This window comes from Xyrauchen texanus, chromosome 1 (genome assembly GCF_025860055.1).
Source record: "Xyrauchen texanus isolate HMW12.3.18 chromosome 1, RBS_HiC_50CHRs, whole genome shotgun sequence".
Taxonomy (NCBI): Eukaryota; Metazoa; Chordata; class Actinopteri; order Cypriniformes; family Catostomidae; genus Xyrauchen; species Xyrauchen texanus.
Window position 1 is genome coordinate 14,787,036 of NC_068276.1, and position 22,001 is coordinate 14,809,036.

At 41.1% G+C, this 22,001-nt stretch overlaps 1 protein-coding gene across 1 annotated transcript in view; it reads left to right on the forward strand.

Annotated features, from left to right (window-relative positions):
* Positions 1 to 20,625, forward strand: part of LOC127621529 (metallophosphoesterase MPPED2-like) — an 84,860-nt gene extending 64,235 nt beyond the window's left edge. The window contains exons 5-7 of the mRNA XM_052095217.1: positions 16,131 to 16,246; positions 17,467 to 17,580; positions 19,406 to 20,625. Of these exons, the coding sequence (XP_051951177.1) occupies positions 16,131 to 16,246; positions 17,467 to 17,580; positions 19,406 to 19,524 (349 nt within the window). The 3' untranslated portion in view covers positions 19,525 to 20,625. The remainder of the gene's footprint in view (positions 1 to 16,130; positions 16,247 to 17,466; positions 17,581 to 19,405) is intronic.
* The last annotated feature ends 1,376 nt before the right edge of the window (positions 20,626 to 22,001 follow it).

Consider the following 22,001-nt stretch of genomic DNA (forward strand, 5'->3'; position numbering starts at 1 on the left):
GACTGGGCCAGAATGAGCCAGTCGTCGATATAATTCAGTATACGGATGCCCTGAAGTCTCAGTGGAGCAAGAGCTGCATCCATACATTTGGTGAATGTGCGGGGAGATAGTGCTAGGCCGAACGGAAGAACCCGATATTGGTAAGCTTCGCCCCCGAAAGCGAACCTCAGGAACCTCCTGTGGCATGGAAGGATGGATACATGAAAATAGGCGTCTTTTAGATCTATCGTGACAAACCAGTCCTCGGATCTGATCTGACTCACGATGACAGGAATAGTAAGCATTTTGAACCTGAACCTCCTCAGAGACCGGTTCAAAACTCTGAGATCTAAAATCGGCCTCAACCCCCCATCCTTTTTTTGGAACTATAAAGTACCGGCTGTAAAAACCGGACTCCCTGTCTGAATGAGGAACACGTTCTATGGCCTCCTTCAGTAGCAGAGATTGCACTTCTTGTTCCATCATCTGAGCCTGCCCCGGAACCACTGTAGTCTGCACCACCCCAGAGAATTTGGGGGGGCGGTGCCCGAACTGCAGTCTGTACCCTGATTTTATTATATGCAGGACCCATGCAGATATGTTGGGAAGATGATTCCATGCCTCTACAAAATCTACTAAGGGAACCAGCCTCTCGAGGCTGGCCTCGGGTGTTTTTCGCGCACTGTTCTCGACCTCCTGAAGCGGGATACCGGCAGGATTTGGTCGATACAGTTCTTGTGACCACAATTGATGTGTGTTTTTTATCTTTTGACGCGAACGGCACGGTGTGCGTTCGCTGGAAATTGGTGTGGCCCGAAGCGTCAGAGACGGCGGGAAACCGGCACCGATTTCCTGAGGGCTCCGCTGCGAGAACAGCTCTGCAGCGGGGGGGGGGGGGCAGCCCTCCGAGGTTCTACCACCCCGGTTAGGACCTCTTCCCCGAAGCCCTCCTAGCCTTAAGGACGTCCCTCAGGTCGGCCCCCTGGCTGGAGGGCTTCCGCTGGGAGCGTTTCCTCTGTTGCCAAGCTCCTGGAGGAGGGGCTCTAGAGGAAACGCTCTCCTTTTGCTCTGCGCGGTGCGAGGAGCTGACTGAAGGCTGGGGCTGATCTGTTTGCCCAACCCTACTTGATTTAGACTTGGATTTACGGGGGAGAAACTGCTTGAACGCCGCAGATTGTTTCCTCGCCTCCTGAAACCTGTCGACGACCGATGTAACTGCGTCGCCGAACAGGCCAGAGGGCGAGAGCGGGGCATCAAGCAAAAAAGCTCTGTCTTTTTCTTTTATTCCCGACAAATTTAGCCACAGATGCCTCTCCGTGGTCACCATAGCTGCCATAGAGCGGCCAATAGCGCTGGCCGTCTCTTTAGTGGCCCGGAGAGACAGATCTGCGGCTCTGCGCAACTCCGCGATATCTTTGGGAGTTGGCCCCTCCCCCTCGTCTAAATCTTTCAGGAGATCGGCCTGGTACGCCTGCAAAATCGCCATTGAGTGCAGGCATGAACCAGCCCGACCTGCCGCCATGTAAGCCCTGCTTATTAATGCAGATGTATCTCTGCAGGGCTTACTAGGCAGCGCCGGGGTTTTAAGGGAAGATGCCGACTCAGGAGAGAGGTAACCGGCTAAAGCCTCCTCCACACCAGGCATCTTCCCATAGCCCATATCCCGTGCCCCTAAAACATAGCTGTAATCGAACACACTGGGGGTGGAGACACGGGACGAATGTGGTTTATCCCACGATCTCGAGATCTCTTTGTGGAGATCGGGAAAAAACAGCAAACCCCGGCGCTGGGGTTGTGACGTGTGCTGCAGGAAACGCTCGTCTAATTTGCTTCCGACGTGCGTTCCCTGCTCATTTTGTGGCCAGCTAATGTTAAGTCTGGCCACAGCACGCGTCACAACCTGAACCAGCTCCTCATAAGCCTGGCCGAAACCCGGCATGCTTGGCTCACGGTCGTCCACATCAATGCTGAGCATTTCCACTTCCTCGGAAGCAGAGAGCTCGAGCATTGGGACCTGATCGTGGGCAGAAGAAGCCGCGACGCGGGCTTCTGCACCACTCACAGTAGGCTCGGGATCCTCAAACGAAGAATGAGAAAGTGCCGGAGCAGTCTCATTCTCATCTGCAAGATCCCGCTGCGAACCCCACGATCTCAATCGCCGCGCTGACTCAACAGACGCGGGACCAGAACCATGGGGAACGCGAGCCTGACCGTGCTCATCAAAGCACGCCAACCGGGAGCGCAGCACTCTCAGGGGTAGTGCTTCACAGCTTTCACAGGCAGATCCCTCGAGAGCTGCCTGTGCGTGCTGCGCTCCCAAACAGTTCACACACAAATCGTGCGTGTCCCTACCCGTAATATAACGAGGGCAGGGGTGCACGCACTTCTTGAACTGTTCGGTGGCCATAATTCTTTTAAATAGGACAAACAACACCAATAAGACAAACAATATACATAGAGCGCTTGCTGAAAAGCGAAAGCTAATGTGTGTGTGTGCGCCGGCGTCACTTTTATGCATCCGGTTATGCCGTCACATGTTACGTCATGACGCAACACCAATCAAGATTGGAATAGTTTCATTCATACTTCAGAGGCGCACGCTAAGGAGCGTTCCCCAAAGAGTCGTTTTCAACGACGCAGTGCGAGTTCCCTCGGAAGGGAACTGATAAACCTGTAGAAATTTGACAAACGATACACATTTTGAATTAACGTTTCTATCACAGCCACATGGCAAGAAATGTGCACCTCAATCTATTCACGTTATATGTACGCTGCACACATTCTGTCTGAGAAATGGAGGAGGAAGGGTGAACGGCTTCAGGTGAGACACATGAAACAAGTTTTTCAGTCACTGACTTTTTTTTTGTATAATCAAATAAATAATAATAAATAATTTGGTATCATTTAATAATCACTCACTCACAAGCAACGAATTACAACTACTCTTGTTACAGTGCATTTTTCAACTTTTTAAAGTATAAATAAATAATAGTGTTATGTTTATTCTTTTGGTTCCTGTTTTTCATGTCTCTTATTTTGAAAAGTTCATGTCACGTTTTGTTCCTGTTTCCTTGTCATGTGATCTTCCTGTTTCCCTCCATGTACATGTGTCTTGTTTTTATTGGTTCATTGTTTGATTACTTTGTCTTCTGTTCTAGTTTGTCATTGGTTTTAGTTTATTGTCTTGTTATCTTGTTTAGAGTTCTGTTTGCATGTCCATGTATTTAAGCCCTCATGTTTGCCATTGTCTCTGGTCTAGTATTGATGTTAGTTTGTGTAACAGAGTTCAAGTCATGTCAAGTTCATAGTCAAGTTTAAAGTTTTTGTCTAGTTTAGTTTACGTGTCAAGTTCATGTTCATGTTCATGTTCATGTTCACTGTTATAGTTAGGGCTTCTTGTATTTCCCATGCAGATAGGTTGGTTATGTCTGATTTGATCACTTGCAATTAATAGTGCGGACAGTCTGCCTGAAAAGGTCTGATTTGAGAAAAAATCTGATTTGCCTTCAGTCTGAACATAGCCTAAGATATTGCATTATATTAATTTTGTACAGTATGTTAAATTAATAGCCGAAATACTTGAATTAGAATAAATACGTGAATGAGAGTAAACCTGAAATAGGAATGTGTTTTAGCCACAATGCACATTATGTAGTTTAGAGACGATTTGGAGACATTTAGAATGTTACAAATGGATATTTCTATTTAAATAAATGTTGTATTCTTAAAAATTTCTGTTTGTTCAAGAATCTTCTTGCAGCAATGCAGGTCTTTGGTATTTAGAAGCTGTTAATTTAGGACCTGTGAGGAGTCTGTTTCTCAAACTAGAGACTGTGATTAACTTGTCTTTTTGTTGTGCATCTGGCTGTCCACTTCCCTCTCTACCCTGTTTAGAGATTCTTTTTTTCAAAACAGTAATGATTGGAATAGCCTTCATCTCTCTAAAACAATAGACTTTAGGAAAATATAGAATTTCAGGAGAAATTAGAATTTTATGCATCCTTGATGAAAGGAAGTTTCTTTCAAGAAAATAACATGAAACAACTAAGACATAAACTGAACAAGTTTCACTGACATGTGACTAATAGAAATGGAAGTGGAGCGTAGTTCTAGTGGGAAGACCAGCAGGTGTACATCATCACATCATTAGCTGGGTAACTCCTAGCCAATCGCACGTAAGCCATTGCTTTATAAGTCCGCTCACAATCTATCACATTGCTGCTTCGGTGTGCTAACACTGCAACCTCCACCTCCCCACCACCACCAGTTGAGCCCTGTCCCGCAGGGGGGTAGGCTCCTTGCCCCTGCCTCCTATCTCCCGCAGGACATGACGGTTCCGGGTACAACTCCCTCGGACTGCCGGACGGGGCATACGCCAAAGAGAGAGACATTACCTCCCGTTTTACATCTATCAAATAAATGGCATCTCAAACTTCACTCAAGCCTGCGTGTCTTTCCGATAGAAATTGAATTATCTGTCTCAGAACAAAGGGAAGTAACAGTCAGTTACTGCAGTGCATCTCTTCCTCATGGACTCCACCAGATTTGCCAGTTCTTGCTGTAAGATATTACCCCATTCTTGCAAGTTCCCGGACATTTCTGGGGGGAACGGCCCTAGCCCTCATCCAACAGGTCCCAGACCAACACATTCTCACACCCCAACTTGTCACATACGGACGCTAGGGCAGGACCCCTTGGCGTCGCTTATTGACGCGCCGGGTGTACCTTTGGCATCATTTTATGACGCGTCCGGTTTTGAAACATAAAAAACCAGTTGGAGGGCCATTGTAGCCTATTCCTTTTTATTTTTATTGATTACGGTCTCGACTCTCGACCCATTCACGGCGTGAGCTTCCCCGAGACGTGACATTTCACCGCTACACGCTCCGGTTCGGAGATATGTAGAACGGCGTCATTTTACGACGTGTCCGGGGTTTTAAACATCAAAAAACAGTTGGAGGGCCATTGTAGCCTATTCCTTTTGATTGTTATTTATCGCGGTCTCGACTCTCCACCCATTCGCGGCGTGAGCTTACCCGAGACGTGACATTTCAACGCTACACGCTCCGGTTCGGAGATACATAGAAGTCTATCGGACTACCCTGCGCGCCGAAAAATGACGCCAAAGGTATACCCGGCGCGTCAATATGTGACGAAACTGCCCGAAGCATCCGTATGTGACGAGTCGGGGTGAGAATGTGTAATGTGTTGCCCAGACGTGCTCAATGGGATTGAGATCTGAGCTCTTCGCTGGCCATGGCAAAACACTGACATTCTTTCCCTGCAGGAAATCACACAGTAGTATGGCTGGTGGCATTGTCATGCTGGAGAGTAATGTCAGGCTGAGGCTGCAGGAAGGGTACCACATGAGGGAGGAGGATGTCTTCCCTGTAACGTGGAGCAATGAGATTGCCTGCAATGACAACAAGTTCAGTCCGATGATGCTGTGACACACCACCCCAGACAATGACGGACCCTCCACCTCCAAATCGAGGTACAAGCCAGAGTACAAGCCTCGGTGTAACGCTCATTCCTTTGATGATAAACGCAAGTCTAACCATCACCCCTGATGAGACAAAACCGTGACCCATCAGTGAAGAGCTCTTTTTGCCAGTCCTGTCTGGTCCAGCAAAGGTGGGTTTGTGCCCATAGGCAACATTGTTGCCGGTAAAGTCTGGTAAGGACCTGCCTTACAACAGCTCTTCAAGCCCTCAGTCCAGCCTCTCTCAGCCTATTGCGGACAGTCTGAGCACTGATGCATTCCTGGTGTAACTCGGGTTGTTGTTGTTGCCATCCTGTATCTGTCCCACAGGTGTGATTTTTGGATGTACCGATCCTGTGCAGGTGTTTTTACATGTGGTCTGCCACTGTCAGGATGATCATCTGTCCTTCCTGTCTCCTTGCGCTGTTTTAGTAATCTCACAGTACGGACATTGCAATTTATTGCCCTGGCCACATCTGCAGTACTCATGCCTCCTTGCAGCATGCTTAAGGCACATTCACTCAGATGAGCAGGGACCCTGGGCATCTTTCTTTTGGGGTTTTTCAGAGTCAGTAGAAAGATCTCTTTAGTGTCCTAAGTTTTTATAACTGTGACCTTGATTGCGTCTGTTAGCCGTTAGTGTCTTAATGACCGTTCCACAGGTGCATATTCATTAATTGTTTATGGTTCATTGAACAAGCATGGAAAACATTGTTTAAGCCCTTTACAATAATGATCTGTAAAGTTATTTGGATTTTGACAAAATTATCTTTAAAATACAGTGTCCTGAAAAAGGGATGTTTCTTTTTTTGCTGAGTTTATAATATCATTTTCATAAAGTAACTTGTAACATAATTACTTGAGTAGTAGTTTTTCAGCAAACTACTTATTTACTCTTACTTGAGTCCAAATATTTCTTAGTACTTCTACTTGTACTCAATTGAATTATTTCTTCAGTAGCAGTGCAGTACCACTGCACGTGAGCGACAGCTAGAGACAAGAGTATGAATTTATTTGAAGTCCTTCGCCGCTGCATACCAAATCTTAAAGTATAACTAAACAGCACTAGTTATTATAAAAGCGCAGCCCAGACAAACTCTTCACACAACCACTGTTACACATCAGGTTCAGCTGTGGAGGGTCGAGTGAGTAAACCTGTCTACTCAGGTACAGAATCCCTCCGATTTGACTTGCGAGACACAATGCACCGGAGCACACCGTTCCCGCCGAGAGTGCTGAATATTTCACTGGTGCACCGTGCCCTTTGATGCCTGCTTTAATCCTTCATGGCGCGCTGCAGGAGAGACTCTCTGGGGGGGACGTGTGTGTGTGTGTGTGTGTGTGTGTGTGTGTGTGTGTGTGTGTGTGTGTGTGTGTGTGTGTGTGTGTGTCAGATGTGTTTTAATGAGCCATATTTTTTCAGTGGAGACTACAGTTGGGTCAGGCCTGATTCAGTATTTTTCTTTCACCCCTTCCGGAAAGCTGCAACCAGTATTTTGTGAGTCAAAAAATGCGTGTGTGTTTTCTCTTGTTTTGTTTTTTCTCCGTTCCTGTGCAGCACTCTTTGCGTTCACATTCCCATACCCCTTTCAGCATTTTTCATTTTGTTACACAGTGTCCAAAATGTTAAAACAGTTTCATGACATGGAAAACATGTTTTACACATTTACACCTGTTATTAAAGCTTAAGTGTGCAATTTCTGCATCACCAAATGGAATAAAAACAAATATATATATACATATAGTGTAGTTCAACATATAGTGACATACAGTATACTACTTACTGCATATGAGACACGTTAAAACCAGGTGTCGGTCTGTGCGACCATTGTAGATCAGATCACCAGAGTTGGAAATGAATACAAGTTGTAAACAGTCAAAAAACCAACAGACCTGACTTCTTTGCTGTTCACTTATATATTCACAGATTTACATTTATATTCATAGTAGACACTTTCTTAGCATGGATGGATAAAACAGAACTGTCCATGACCAATGTGAGTGCTCTTGGCTGGTAATACAAGAGCTGTTATGGTGGTGGGAGTAAGAATTCTCCTCAATGAAACACACACACATACACATTTAATAACATACAGTATATTGCTGCTGACACCTGCTCATGCACTCACACAAAGCTCCATTCATAATGACCTGAGTTTGGGAACTTGTAAGATTTTCTCCCAAAAGACAGATCCTCCCAGTAGGCCATAAGAGCCAGACAGACACATATATAAAATACAAACTGAACCTATTATTTTCTTAACAATTGTCCAACCCACCCATGTAATCCTTTTAATGATCAGATGCGCGACAAGATGGCGCAATGGAATATGAGTGCCATCTAAACAGAATAGCCTCCAGTACTGTAATTACATTTTTGCTGATTAAAATAAAAAAACAGTGTATTAAAGTATTTTATACAATTAAAAATAACAGTGATTTTACAGTTGAAAAAATAAAGTATTACAAAAATGATTATCTAACAAGCATCACCATTGAAAATAGTGGGAATTAGGGGTGGATAATATATACCTGTAGATCTGATAAACCTGTAGAAATTTGACAAACAATACACATTTTGAATTAACGTTTCTATCACAGCCACATGGCAAGAAATGTGCACCTCATTCTATTCACGTTATATGTACGCTGCACACATTCTGTCTGAGAAATGGAGGAGGAAGGGTGAGCGGCTTCAGGTGAGACACATGAAACATGGAGTTTTTCAGTCACTGACTTTTTTTTTGTATAATCAAATAAATAATAATAAATAATTTGGTATAATTTAATAATCACTCGCACGCGAGCAGAGGTGGAAAGTAACGAATTACAACTACTCTTGTTACAGTGCATTTTTCAACTTTTTAAAGTATAAATAAATAATAGTGTTATGTTTATTCTGTTGGTTCCTGTTTTTCATGTCTCTTATTTTGAAAAGTTCATGTCATGTTTTGTTCCTGTTTCCTTGTCATGTGATCTTCCTGTTTCCCTGCATGTACATTGGTTCATTGTTTGATTACTTTGTCTTCAGTTCTAGTTTGTCATTGGTTTTAGTTTATTGTCTTGTTGTCTTGTTTAGAGTTCTTTAGAGGGCTAGGGCCGTCGGGAACGGCCCTAGCCCTCATCCAACAGGTCCCAGACGTGCTCAATGGGATTGAGATCCGAGCTCTTCGCTGGCCATGGCAGAACACTGACATTCTTTCCTTGCAATTACACAGCTGCTTCATGTTTGAGCGTGACAGCGGCCGGCCAACAAACATGCTAACTTCGGTGTGGTTATAGAGTGTGCTCTATTCTGATGACTGATTTAGATCTTATCCTGTCCATGATCTGGTACCCGGAGAATAAGAGATGGAATCAGCAATCTGTCTAACAGCCTCCAGCATAAATGGCATGTTTGGAGCATGAGTTGCAGATCTGCAGCCAAGAAACGTCTCGTGCCAGTCCGTTTATAGACTGTGGTCCATTCTGACCAGTGATTTCAATCTCATCACGGTGTTTAGTGTAAAAGTCCACTCTCATGTCTTTTCCGTGAGTGCTGTTGAAGTTTTGCGCCTTCCTGGAACAGCTGCTACATCCATAAGTTTGAATTCTCCACTGTAATGTGAGCTTATGCATGAGGCAGCGCTGTGATTGGATCTATTGGAACTCTCAGAATCTACTGATGTACATGTGTACTGTCTTACTAAACATAACTCAGAGTTTACAAAAATACCTAATTTTTGTGACTTACATTTACATTTATGCATTTGGCAGACGCTTTTATCCAAAGCGACTTACAGTGCACTTATTACAGGGACAATACCCCCAGAGCAACCTGGAGTTAAGTGTCTTGCTCAAGGACACAATGGTGGTGGCCGTGGTGATCGAACCTGATTCACAGTTATGTGCTTTTGCCCACTAGGCCACCACCACCAGTTGACTTCTTCAACTTTCATCGACCAGCGAGTCGTTTTTTAGTTTTGAGGATGCCGTTGAACATCCCTGTTTTCTAAAATAAAATTCTGTTACCTGGCCTGCTCTTTCCCTGAGGACATCACCTCTCTGCCCCATGGTTAAGCTTCTATCTTTCTCCACCCTCATTGTCTTCCAGGACCCCCATAAACACAGTCTCTTCCTTGCCCTCTGCCTGCCTCCATCCGTTATAATCTGGAACAGGTCATTATCAGTGTCACAGCTTCATCCCAAACAGGGACAAACCCCCTTTTACCGTCCCCTGTCTCCTCCCCTATGTTAACCTGAGAATGGCCTTGGACAGAGGGGTCATTTATCAAAGGTCGATGCATTGGTTACTAATGCAGCAGGGACTCAAGGTACTTTATAAACTGGAGATGAGCACTTTGAAACAGGGCATTAAATGTGTTGGGATAGATAAAAATACTGTCCTTTGGCTGTTGGGGCTGCCCCTCTTGGGACAAATAAAACCCCTATTAACATCCAACCTCTCATTGCTTTTGACAGGCTTATAAATTAGGTTCCTCTTTAGGTGACCTCTGTGTTGCTGTGACAGTGAGGTGAGGGTGCAGATGAATAGAGCGGTCACTGTATTCTCTCCAGGGAGTTGATCATGCCGCTCTGTGCTGTATCACTGTCTCATGATGGCCTGTCTTTCACTTTGCCTCTCTTATTTTTCTACCTCTGCCTCTAGTTTATAATCTTTTTAATATTACTCTCCCTACTATTCTCCCTTCCCTTTTCATTTCCTACCTTAATTCCCCCTTTTTCTTTTCCTCTTACTTGCTTCCTTACTTTTACTCTTTCTTGCTTTCTTCCCATTCCATCCATCTTTCCTCCCTCCTGGCCATCCTTTCTTTACCTCTTTCCTTTCCTCTTCCTTTCTTCTTTCCATTTTTGTTTCTTTCCTTTCTTCCTTCCATCCTTCCTTCCATTGTCCTTCCTTTTGTTTTCTCTTCCACACTTCCTTTTTTATTTTCCCCTTCGTTCCTTTTGTCCTTTACCTCTTCCTCCCTTCCTTTACTTTTTCCATTTTCATAATTCCCTCTTGTTTCCTCTTCATCCCCTCCTTCTGTTTTCTTCCTTCTTCCATTCCTTCCTTTGTCTTTTCCTCTTTCATTTTCTTCCTTTTAGTCATTTTTCCTTTTCTCTCTTCCTTCTGTAAGTCTTTTCTCTGTTCCTCTTCCTTCCTTCTGTCCTTCTTTTCTTTTCCTCCCTCCCTACCTTACATCCTTCCTCTCTTTCTATTCCTCTTCCTAACATACACTCTTCTTTGCTTATTATTTCCTATTTCTTCTTGCTGGCCATCATTACTTTAACTCTTTCTTTCCTTCTTCCTTTCTTCTTTTCATTTTTCCTTCTCTCTTCCTTTCTTTTCCTAGACTTCCCTCCTTTCCTCATCCTTCCTTTCTCCTGTCTACTGTACCTTCCTTTCTGTCTTTTCTTACTTCCTCCTTCCTTTATTTTTCTCGCTCATTAGTTGTTCATCTTATTATCTCTTTCTCACACATCGTTCTTTTTCTAGCTCTCCAATGCTACCATTAGTCCCCTCTGTATACTCTTCTATTGTTCATCATCTTTCTAAAGCAGGGTAATGGTGCCTCAGATGTATGTCTTTTCAGTTTCACCTCTTAGTCCTCCACACGGCCAAACAAAAGGCATGCTAACCAGCATGTATCGTGTGAATACACGCATCCCATTCACTTCCAGGCTTCTTGAACTCAGATTCTTTGAATAATATCAGATTATCTGCATCATCATACCAGGAGGAAAGATAATTTCACCCCTAGCTTGAACTCTAGCCTTTCATAATGAGCTGTAATCTACAACACGAGCTTGTGTTTCTGCATGCTCTTGTACACAAGAGTCCAAATATTATGCCTGAAGTTCATTGAAGCACAGAGAAATAAGAGTTCACCACTTTCCGTTGACAAAACACACATCTCTTTCCCGTGCTGGTGGCATACAGAGTTTAAATAGTGCCGTAGCTCAGTGCATGACAGGGTCAGACCTCAAACCAACATGGAGTTTTTAATAGCGTAACCGGTTCAAGGTCAGAGCTCACGCTGAGTGTGGGTGGACTGTTTGTGTTTATAAGCTCTGTGGACTTTCCTTTGTAATGGTGGAGGAAGTAAACAATCAGGAACATTGTGATTTGCTCTCTCTTGCTGCAGCGTGGTTCAGATGAGCAGTCTGTGTTGAGAGTTTAATGTTATCTCCCACCCTCTCGCTCTTGGTTTGTTTTGACTTACATTGGCGGGCCTCTGACCTTTGCATTGCTCAGTGTGTAATGTCCTGTTGTCTGACAGCTGGAGCTAGTAATACTCCGTAATCTTCACACACATGAACAGAGAACTGTACGTAGGAGGGGGACAGATTGGACAGCGTTATATTACTCAATGTGGATTGCATAGAATCTCATGTCCAGGTCTCATTTCACGCTAAAATATAAAAATATGTATACATTTAAATATATTGCATAAAAATTGCATTGTTAGGTTATAAACAGGACTGACAACCGCATTCAAAAAGCAAACTGATACCCTAATTATTTTCAGAAAACATTTGCTGTGTGAATGGAACCACGCTCGACAACTAGTTATTTTTCACATCATACACACTCTTTTAGATCCAGTCACTGTCTGTCTTCCACCAGAGGTGCTCTTCGCGGTGTGGGCACGACCCAAGTAATACTCTGTACTCTACTCTCGAAGTCTCTGTTAGTTAATTGATGTGTAACAGATGGACTCGTGCCTCCATTTGATTTTTTATGAAATTGAGATGTGACTTTCAGTTGTTATAAAAGTTGCCACATTTGATATGTACTTTAGACAGTGACTATGGTTACAGATGCTACTCACAGCTATTGCGAGAATAAAATAAGGGATTGACTTTGGTTATTCATGCATATAGACAGTTTTCCAGATGCTACTGTAAGCTGTTGTATAATCAGGGCAATTCAAGGCTCGCACCTGTTAGTGAATGTGGTTTTCAATTGCCAATGAGAAGTGTAGTGTTGAAGAGTAAGGAGGGTGCAGGAAGTGACCTCATGAGGTGTTAAGAAGGTACAGCTTCTTTGTGGAGGAAGTGATGCTGGTGTGCGTGTAGCTTAATGGGATGGTGTTGCAAGTCTGAACTGAGTGGTATTTCTACACTGTAAAAAATGTTTTGTCAGGTAATGTACAAAATGTGCTTAGTGTGGTTATTCAAATCAAATACTATTTAATATGAATGAATCAACCTGAATACATTAGGTTATACCAATAAAACACATTTCTAAGAGTTAAATCAAGCTGAAATAGATCTTTAAGGTTGCACACTGTGATTGTATGATGTTAGCTGCATTTGCTTTTAGGAAATGTCATTAAATTATATTTCCTTATCCTTGAGGGGAATTAAGTGTCATGTTTATATCAAAGAAAGTTTCAAACTTTGGCAGTTGCTTCTGAATCTGTCATGAACCTCAGATTTGCTCATGTTTTCAAGTGCTTTCTGTAGTTGGGGTCAAAGCAACTCTAAGCCAACATGTTACACCTTAGCTCTGTCTTGATCCTTTAAAAACTGCCCATGAGTTTCTTTGAGTTTCTACATTGTCCAGATGGTGGGCCAGTTAGAGTACTATCTTATCTTGTGCGTCGGTGTTACCGGACCACATTCCGTCCTCCCTCAAATCACACACAAGCACACATACTCATACATCTGTACAGTATAAGAAGACCTGTGTGCATGGGTCCATAGAGGCAACAAGCTTTCCCTCATATGACTAGGATGTCATTAATCTTTATGGAGGTTAACAAATGCTCTCGCATAGGAGGTGTATTTCATTCACAGACACTAACAATGGGGCCATTGTGCAATGATCTCCCAATGTACATTCCTCAACATTCCAGCCACGTACAATACAGCATGATTGATCATTATGTTTTCTAGACAATATATTAATTTGAGAAGATTATTTGAAACATGCTCAGGTAATACTTTGGATATACTTTAGATTTGTATTTCATTTCACTCGGACTGTTCTTGTGGCTTGTCCTTTTCTCGTTTTTAAAAGACAATATTGCAGGATTTTATTTTTTAAGAAAGCTCCATTTTGCACAGTGTCTGTGACAAATTGCTGCTGCAACGCAGAATGGCCTGGTTTGCTATGAGTTATGTCAAGTCAGAGCTGTTTAAGAGTTGTACTTCCCCCTAGACATATTCCTGCTTATCCTCACCACAAGGATGTAACCCAATACAGCCTTGTCAGCTTAACATACTCATTTTGCTACACATTTTTTGACAATTAATTATAAATCATCTGTTCACCTCACTGCAGAGTTCAGTTCCTTGTTAAAGAAACAACACCTTAAGACTGCAAAGTTCCTTTCCCACTTCTTTTTTCTTTTTTTACTGAACGAGAATTGAATGACTGCAGGAAACGTTTATACTCTGTCTGGACTCACCTCTGCCCGGCTGCCGTTCGATAGTCATTCGTCGCTGTCGCTGAAGCAGTCCATCACTGTATCAAACTCTATTGACGTTTCTGAGCTCAGATTTCCCCCCTGGTCAAATTCAATACACAATCGCAGCAGCAAAGGGAGTCAAAAATAGCACCCAGAACCTTTCTGTCTCTCTCTCCCTCTCTAAATCAGTGTTAACCTGAATTAATGTGGGATAGCGCATTTATTAAAGGAATAATTCACCCAAAAATTTACATTTTGTTATTATATATTATTATTTACATTATTTTCCTTCCAAATGCTCTATATGGCTCTTCTCTATATAATGGCAATTCATGTGAACCAGAGCCATGTCTGTCAAGCTCAAAAAACACCATAAAAGCATCATAAAAATAGTTAATATCACTTGTATATTCCAACTCTTGGAATTCTTATTCAAACTCAATCAATGATAGCTGTCTGTGAAGAACAGATCCATTTTTTTATTCACTGTTAGTCACTAATAATCTTACCCTCCACAAAAACTCTAAAATATCATGTGCAGTTGTGTTCAGATTAAGAAATGGGGTCTCAATGCATCAAGCCAGATTTAATGTCATTGATCAGTTTTAATATGCGGGATGGCGATTGAGATTTGTGAGCTTAGCTACTTATGGATTCAGAAGACTCGGAATATATAGTGTCACATGGATTACATTTACGATACTGTTCCTTTAAAGGGGTCATGATATAAGGAGTCAAATTGACCTTGATCTTTTAACATATAAAGGTCGCTTTATACTTCTGCATGAGACCAACTCATAGCTAAGGTGGTTACGGCGTAGCCTGCGCTGTAGCCTGACGTGCTCCTATTAAATAATAATATAATAACTGCGTGTTACAGGTCACAACAGCTGTGATTGGTCCACTTTAACCAGAGACGACCCCCCAGGATGATAACATGGATATCTGAGGTTGCGTTGCATTTTATCCATGTTTATTGCATTTGGACTGGGGACCATTACATTTCAATCGGGAGCATGTGCTGTTTTCTTTTATTCTGTTTGCGTTTCTTAAAGTTACAAGCGAAACGTAACAAAAGATATCTGTTTAAAGCTTATAAACTCAAGGCTTTATTCTGCGGGCCTTTACTTGCCTAGCCTACGCCGTAGGTTCGACGCAGAAGTATAAATCGGCCTTATGAGGTCATTGTACTATAAGTTAAGAAACTGTAAGTTTCAGAACTCAAATCTTCCTCCTCACTGCAAAAAGAGCATTTATTGAAACCAAGCTGCCAAAACACCTCGTTATCTACTTCCGACACATTGTGATGTCACACTGTGGTAGACATTTGCATCTGAACGCCTCCACAGCAAAACATCAGTGCCTACCTTTTACCTTCTCACATCCGTAGCCCAGCCCAGTAGTGGGATGGCAAGGAGAGAGGAGGTCAGTCAAGAGCAGAGAGCCAATCAGAACAGTGGGCGTTTACTGTCAAGTCTTAAAGGAGAAGCAGCACCAAAACCGATTTTGTCCTGTTTCTGCCAGAAGGTCAAAATGATGGTGGAAAATGATCATGTTTTACAAATATTTGATTTTATTTTGCATAAAACATTACCAATATTATAAGTGAACCTCAAGGAACATATTAAAATAATAAAAAAGGCATGGTATTACTCCTTTAACTTGCATTTCATGCATGTACAGTACTACTGGGCTTTAAAAGCTTTTAATCACAAAACATGTCATGCATTGACTGTCATTTTCTGTAAAGATTGCAGACTTCCTTTTCTGGTGATTTCCACATACAGGCATTAGTGTTTTTCACCAGACCTGGGACAAATGGACCCTCAATTTATCATCACTATCAGACCTTCAGTTTGACACACATACAGAGATAAATGAAAACACACACATCCCCACCAAAAAGCTCAAGCTCATTTTTCACATTATTTCATTTGGGCATCATACCAACATTAACCCTGAGGCTTTATTTGAGCTATCAATCCACAGAAGTCATAAGAGAGGCTATTTGTTCTCTCAGAGGGCTGCATCTCCTTTAGCATTTGCATTTATCATGGCAGCCTTCAGTGATGCCCTGCTCATTTCACACTCTGGAGCTTCCTCTAGGGAAGGACGAGGGGGAAGAAGATCACTTTGACAGGTTGAGATTGTTTCTCCACATCTGCCGTCTGCTGTCATTTTAAAAGGGGCGTGAACTTCTCTAACTGGCCATGTGGATGGGTGCTCGCTTAGTTGCGTGCCTATTAATGTTTTTTTCTGTCTCCCCTCAGGACACCATGGTTTAATGGCTGGGGTTTTAACCTGCCCAGGGGACAGTCCCTGCTTGATAAGTGGAACCTCATTCCAGAGGGCGTTGATATTCTCATGACCCATGGGCCACCCCTCGGTGAGTTCAATTAACCATTCCAAATGGACTTCCATCCAATTATTCAAATACTTATGAATACATTAAATAGCGTTTGTATATAGCCTGTTGATAAGCTTGTGAAGAAGTCTGTCATATGAAGTTATGAATATATGAATAAGTGTCATTTTTGCATATACAGTGGGGGTCCAAATGTCTGAGATCACATTGAAAATCTAGGCTTCAGCATCTAATTTAAACGTGGAAATAAAACCGAATGGTTTAAGATTTTGAAACATTTAAAATAAGGAAAAGATGCATATTTAAAATGTAGCACTATTTTTGGTTTAATTATCAGATGCAACCAAATCTGTGACCATGTTAAATCTGTAACAATGACAATAGGTCAGATTTCCTTTCTTCCATGGAAGCACACAAGATGCTCTTTGGATCAAATCATGCTGGGGTAACACTGAACACTCCAATTCAACTTTTCAGCTAAATTATTAAGCTGATAATAGAATTCACAATGAACTTGAATTATTATTGTTTGTTTATTTATTTTATCCCCTTTTCTCCCAATTTGAAATGCCCAATTCCCACTACTTAGTAGGTCCTCATGGCGGCGTGGTTACTCACCTCAATCCGGGTGGTGGAGGACAAGTATCAGTTGCCTCTGCTTCTGAGACCGTCAATCTGCACATCTTATCACATGGCTCGTTGTGCATGACACCGCGGAGACTCAAAGTATGTGGAGGCACATGCTACTCTCCGCGATCCACTCACATCTTACCATGCACCCCATTGAGAGCGAGAACCTCTAATCGCAACCACAAGGAGGTTACCCCATTTGACTCTACCCTCCCTAGCAACCAGGCCAATTTGGTTGCTTAGGAGACCTGGCACTCAGCGCACCCTGGATTCGAACCCATAACTGCAGGGGTGGTAGTCAGCATCAATACTCGCTGAGCCACCCAGGCCCCCTTTTTATTATTATTATTATTACATTTTAAAAATATGGAATTTCCAACGCATTTCCAATATTGGTCTCTGACTTTTGAACCCCACTGAATAAAAAAAGAGTGAGTGATTGCGTTTTTGAGTGATTGCGTTGTTTTTTTAAGTTGTGGCTGATTTGAGGAAAAGCTCCATACAGCTTAGACTTGGTGAACTGCAAATGATTGGACATGAGTAACAAAGTGAGAGCTATTGTTCAACCTAGATTAAAAACTATGATTAACAGAAAGTGTGTGTGTTTGCAGGTATTAGGGACTGGGTACCAAAGGAGCTACAGAGAGTTGGGTGTGTTGAGCTGTTAAACACAGTACAGAGGAGAGTTCGACCCAAACTCCACGTGTTCGGGGGAATACATGAAGGTAAATAACCATATAAAGACCACAAATACTCATTAGCTCTTGAATATTGTGTAATATGCAGCTATTACATGATACAAATTAGTACACTTGAAGTGTGAAGAATTGCAGAATTATCCATATTTAAAGGAATGTTCTGGGTTCAATACAATTTAAGCTCAATCGACAGCATTTGTGGCATAATATTGACACTACAAAAATGAATTTTGACTTGTTAGTCTTAATAAAGCCAAACATCTGGGTTACAGTGAGGCACTTACAGTACAATGGATGTGAATGGGGGCCAATCTTTGAAAATTCAAATTACTAAATTTTTCAAAAGTTTAGCCACAAGACATAAACAATATGCATGTAACCATGACTTTAGTGTGATGAAATCAATTGCTAACCTTTTCTGTGTAAAGTTATAGACAATTTTATGACTTTGTTGCCATGACGACGTATTCTCAACAAACCCTAATACCCTAAAATGACAATTTAAACAACTTTACAGCTCAAATAACACATTAGTTTTAACAGAAGGATTAAAGTAAGTGCTTTTAAAATTATAAGCTTCACATTTCTGTCTTTAAACTTCCATTGTGTCTCACTGTAACCTCGATTTTAGCTTTTTTAAAGAAAAGGAGGGAAGATTTGAAATAAATTTTGTGGTAATCAGCATTAGGCCACAAATGCTGTCGATTGAGCTTAACTTGTATCGAATCGGGAACATTCCTTTAATGAACACATTGTTTCGATTTTGTTACGTGTCGAAGCCGTGGCTTAGCAGTTCGCTCAGCCCAGCCCATTGAGCCATGATATTCATGCAGGTGATGCAAGTTCCAATCTGGCTTAATCTCTCCTCATTTCCTTACCTCTCTCTACATGGCTGGGTAAAAATATAGATTTTCTGATGCATGGCTGATTTCGTTTGAACGATATCGACATAAATCCCAAGATCAATCTTTTTCTCTATGTGGCAACCATCTATAATGCAAGTAAATCACTTGCATGTATGACCAAATTTCACACTATGTGACTAAAAACGGCGTATTTCTCTCGCCTGTGATTGAGTAGTATAGTGGTGAAGTTTCCTATCTGTCACTCACTCGACATTGTGGCAATGTTGTGTTTAGGATTGTGCTGTGAGGTTCTGTATACAAGCACTTCATTTGATAAAAAATAGTACAATATTATGTTGAAAATTAATTGTTGTTTTTTCATTTGACTAAAGTTTTTATTTATTTATTTAGACACAATTTTGATGATGAAATTCTCCGACTCGGTATCGGCAAGTACTAAAAAAAAAAAAGTAACGGTACTCATTCTCAAAAGTAATGTATCGGATCATCCCTACTTTTATATAAACTGAGTTGTAAACATAGAAATAAACAGCTGCAATTACCTAAATATTTTGCTTCAAAAAAATAGGCGCAATGACTTCTATGCATAGACTCATGTGAAATGGGGAATTATTTATTTGTACTGCTTCATTTACATGAATCGTCCTAACAAACCAATTCACTAAAATGAAATGGACTTCCCAAAGCTACCAATAAGTGGATTGGAGTGGATTGTGGAGTGCACAATACAGTGTGACAAAAAGCAATGTAGTGTTTTGTCATGTTACACTACTCATAGAATACAAGTAGAATATATGAAAAGTAGATAGTTTTGTTACGCATACCTTTTTGAACGGCCATGTCTTCGCCTGGGTGTGTCAGGTCACTGATGACCTCTTAAACAAAACAGGTGGTGTAATTATGTTTTTTTTGTTGTGCTCCAAAAATGAAATAAGAGTGACATATGACATAAGAGTGTTGACTCCTCCCCTTTTCTTCCCCTATAGGTTACGGCATTATGACAGATGGGTACACAACGTTCATCAACGCCTCTACCTGTACAGTCAGCTTTCAGCCCACCAACCCTCCCATCGTGTTCGACCTCCCAAACCCCTCCAGTTCTTGAGAAGCCTTTGAACGTCACCATCCTCCATTTCTTTCTTAATGTTTCTAACAATCCTTTGAAAATAGTTGAATGTTTCTTTTAAAATTGTCAAGTCTTTGGCTAAAAAGTTCAGTGAAAGTTTATGATGGCGGGTGGGTTGGTGGGGATTGGTTGGGGTGTTATGTTTAGAAGTGGTGAGCAATCTTATGAAAAGATCTGATTAAATCTGTAAGATAATAAGCTTTGTGAATTTGTAAAATCGTCTCTTTTTGGTCAATATTTGAAGTATGTTGGTATGGGATGACGTTGTTCATTTGTATGTTCTTTTTTTTCTCCTGGATAATTAAGCTTTCTTTTAGCTGTCAGGAAAAATGCCTTAAACTAGCTTTAAGTTCCCCAACTGAAGCCCCTTCACTCTGCTTGCAAAGAGAAAGCCTCATATTTATTGTTTTTATCCAAAACGGAGGGGATTTTTGTTTTCAAAGAACTCTTTCTTACAAGCGCAGGGAAGACATGGATGAATTTTAACCCGTGTATATTCTAGAGCGCCTCATTCTGCAAAGAAATTGGAAAATGTCTTAAAATATGAGTATATCTATATGTATGTGTGTACGCTGTAAAATCTCGAACTAAAATTGTGTGCATTCTAAGCCTCTTGAAGAATGTCATTGTGATGATTTATATTTGCATAAAGCACACATGCTCATTTTTGTTTTGTTTTGTTGTTGTTCTCATGAAATGTTCCTTTTAAGTTCATAAAATAAGCAAGTACTCAACTTGAAATTATTTTAACGTACAATCTAAAAGGTTGTTTTCTTCTTCAAACCTGTCTAAACCAGGTGTAGTTGTCGTTTAATATCTTGCATATGATAGATTTCTTCTTTTTTTCTGATTTTGCACTGTGTAAATGCAGTCTTGCTAGCACAAAAAAATACAAAAAAACATTGCCAATATTGTTTCAACTCTTGCCACTGTAAATGAATATCAGCTTTTCTTTCTTTAACAGTTCCAGGCTTGTTACTGGAAAAGTTTAGATCATTAACTTTTTTTTCTTCAGGTTTCTTTGTGATATATTTAGCTGCCTTTATATGCAAATAAAATTGCAAGATTTTTACTTCTCAATGTTTTGTTCATTTTGTCTCAGTTATGGTCATGCTGCATCATATTCAACTTGTAAAGTCTTAACCCTAATAAACAGTGTATATCATATTTGTTGGAAGCAATGTACTAGATTTCTACTGCCTCCTGGTGGAAGTATTTGTGCTCTTCTGGAAGTAGAAGACCTTGCATTATCACATTTCATATTTGATGTACAGGTGTTTTTGCTGTGAAATCTTTGCTGATTTTGATAAAGAAAAATGATTGCTGATATTTTAAGATTATTATTTGCTGATTAGAAGCAACTTGTGCTTGGTTAAAATTTCATATATTATTTTATAGAAAAATCACATTGAAATGTGTGCATCAAATACAACAGTCTTTTGAGATTCATCTCTCAATCATTAATATGTTCCATTCATTCTCACCACAATAAAAAAACACAGAGCTTTGAAAATACTGGCATCTAATATTATTTTGAAAGTGGGAACTGATATTAATATGTACTTTTATATGGATATGGATGTATTTTATATACAACGAGAGGTAGTTGCCATAGCCAAACTACCTAACATATGTTGTCTCTGATAAGAAAATGGAGCTCATTACTAGTGCCCATATGCCCAACAACACTTACCTCTTTGGCCACTGGGGACAGTTTTTTTTATTTTATTTCATTAAGCACAGGCAGATTTTATCTAAAGAATAGTCCACCTACTTTTTCAGATATCACTGTGAGAGGTCAGAATACTTCACAATGTGGTTGCCAAAAGACTTCTTTGTTTGAGAATCGAACGCCTGCAAAGCTAACAGGAGTGCTGTCATTTTAGTTCTTTATGCATCATTTTCTGTTTGATGGGCAATGGAACACATTTTGGCAATAACTAGAAATATCACACATCAGACTTTGAAAGGAACTCAGCATTATTCCAACTAATAAGAACCATCAATAACATTTTTCAAAAGATATTTCACTTCCTCCATGTAGTCATCTTATGAAAGGCAGGCAGTTAATGCAAGTCCACAACATGTGCAGTAACCTCTTTGTAATCCAGTTTGAGTTCAACACACATACATGTAAGCCAATAGTACTCTTAAGAGAAAGAACACCAGCAGTGCTCTGGCCTTGGAGTCAAAGTAGAATCTTTTTATTATTATTATGCATTGATCTGAATCCCTCCAAGGCCAAAAAATGAGAATGTGAGAATACACTTTCTTCTGCTCCGCACACGCTTATTCAGCCTCCCCCATCCAGTTTACCAGCAGTCACATCAAAGGCATCAAACCAATTAACACTTTCCCCAAATGAGAGCATGAAATATAGCCCCAGACCAGCTCGCTGGCATAATCCACAATAATCATATTAGCATTACCCTGTGATCTGGCACTGACACTGTTAT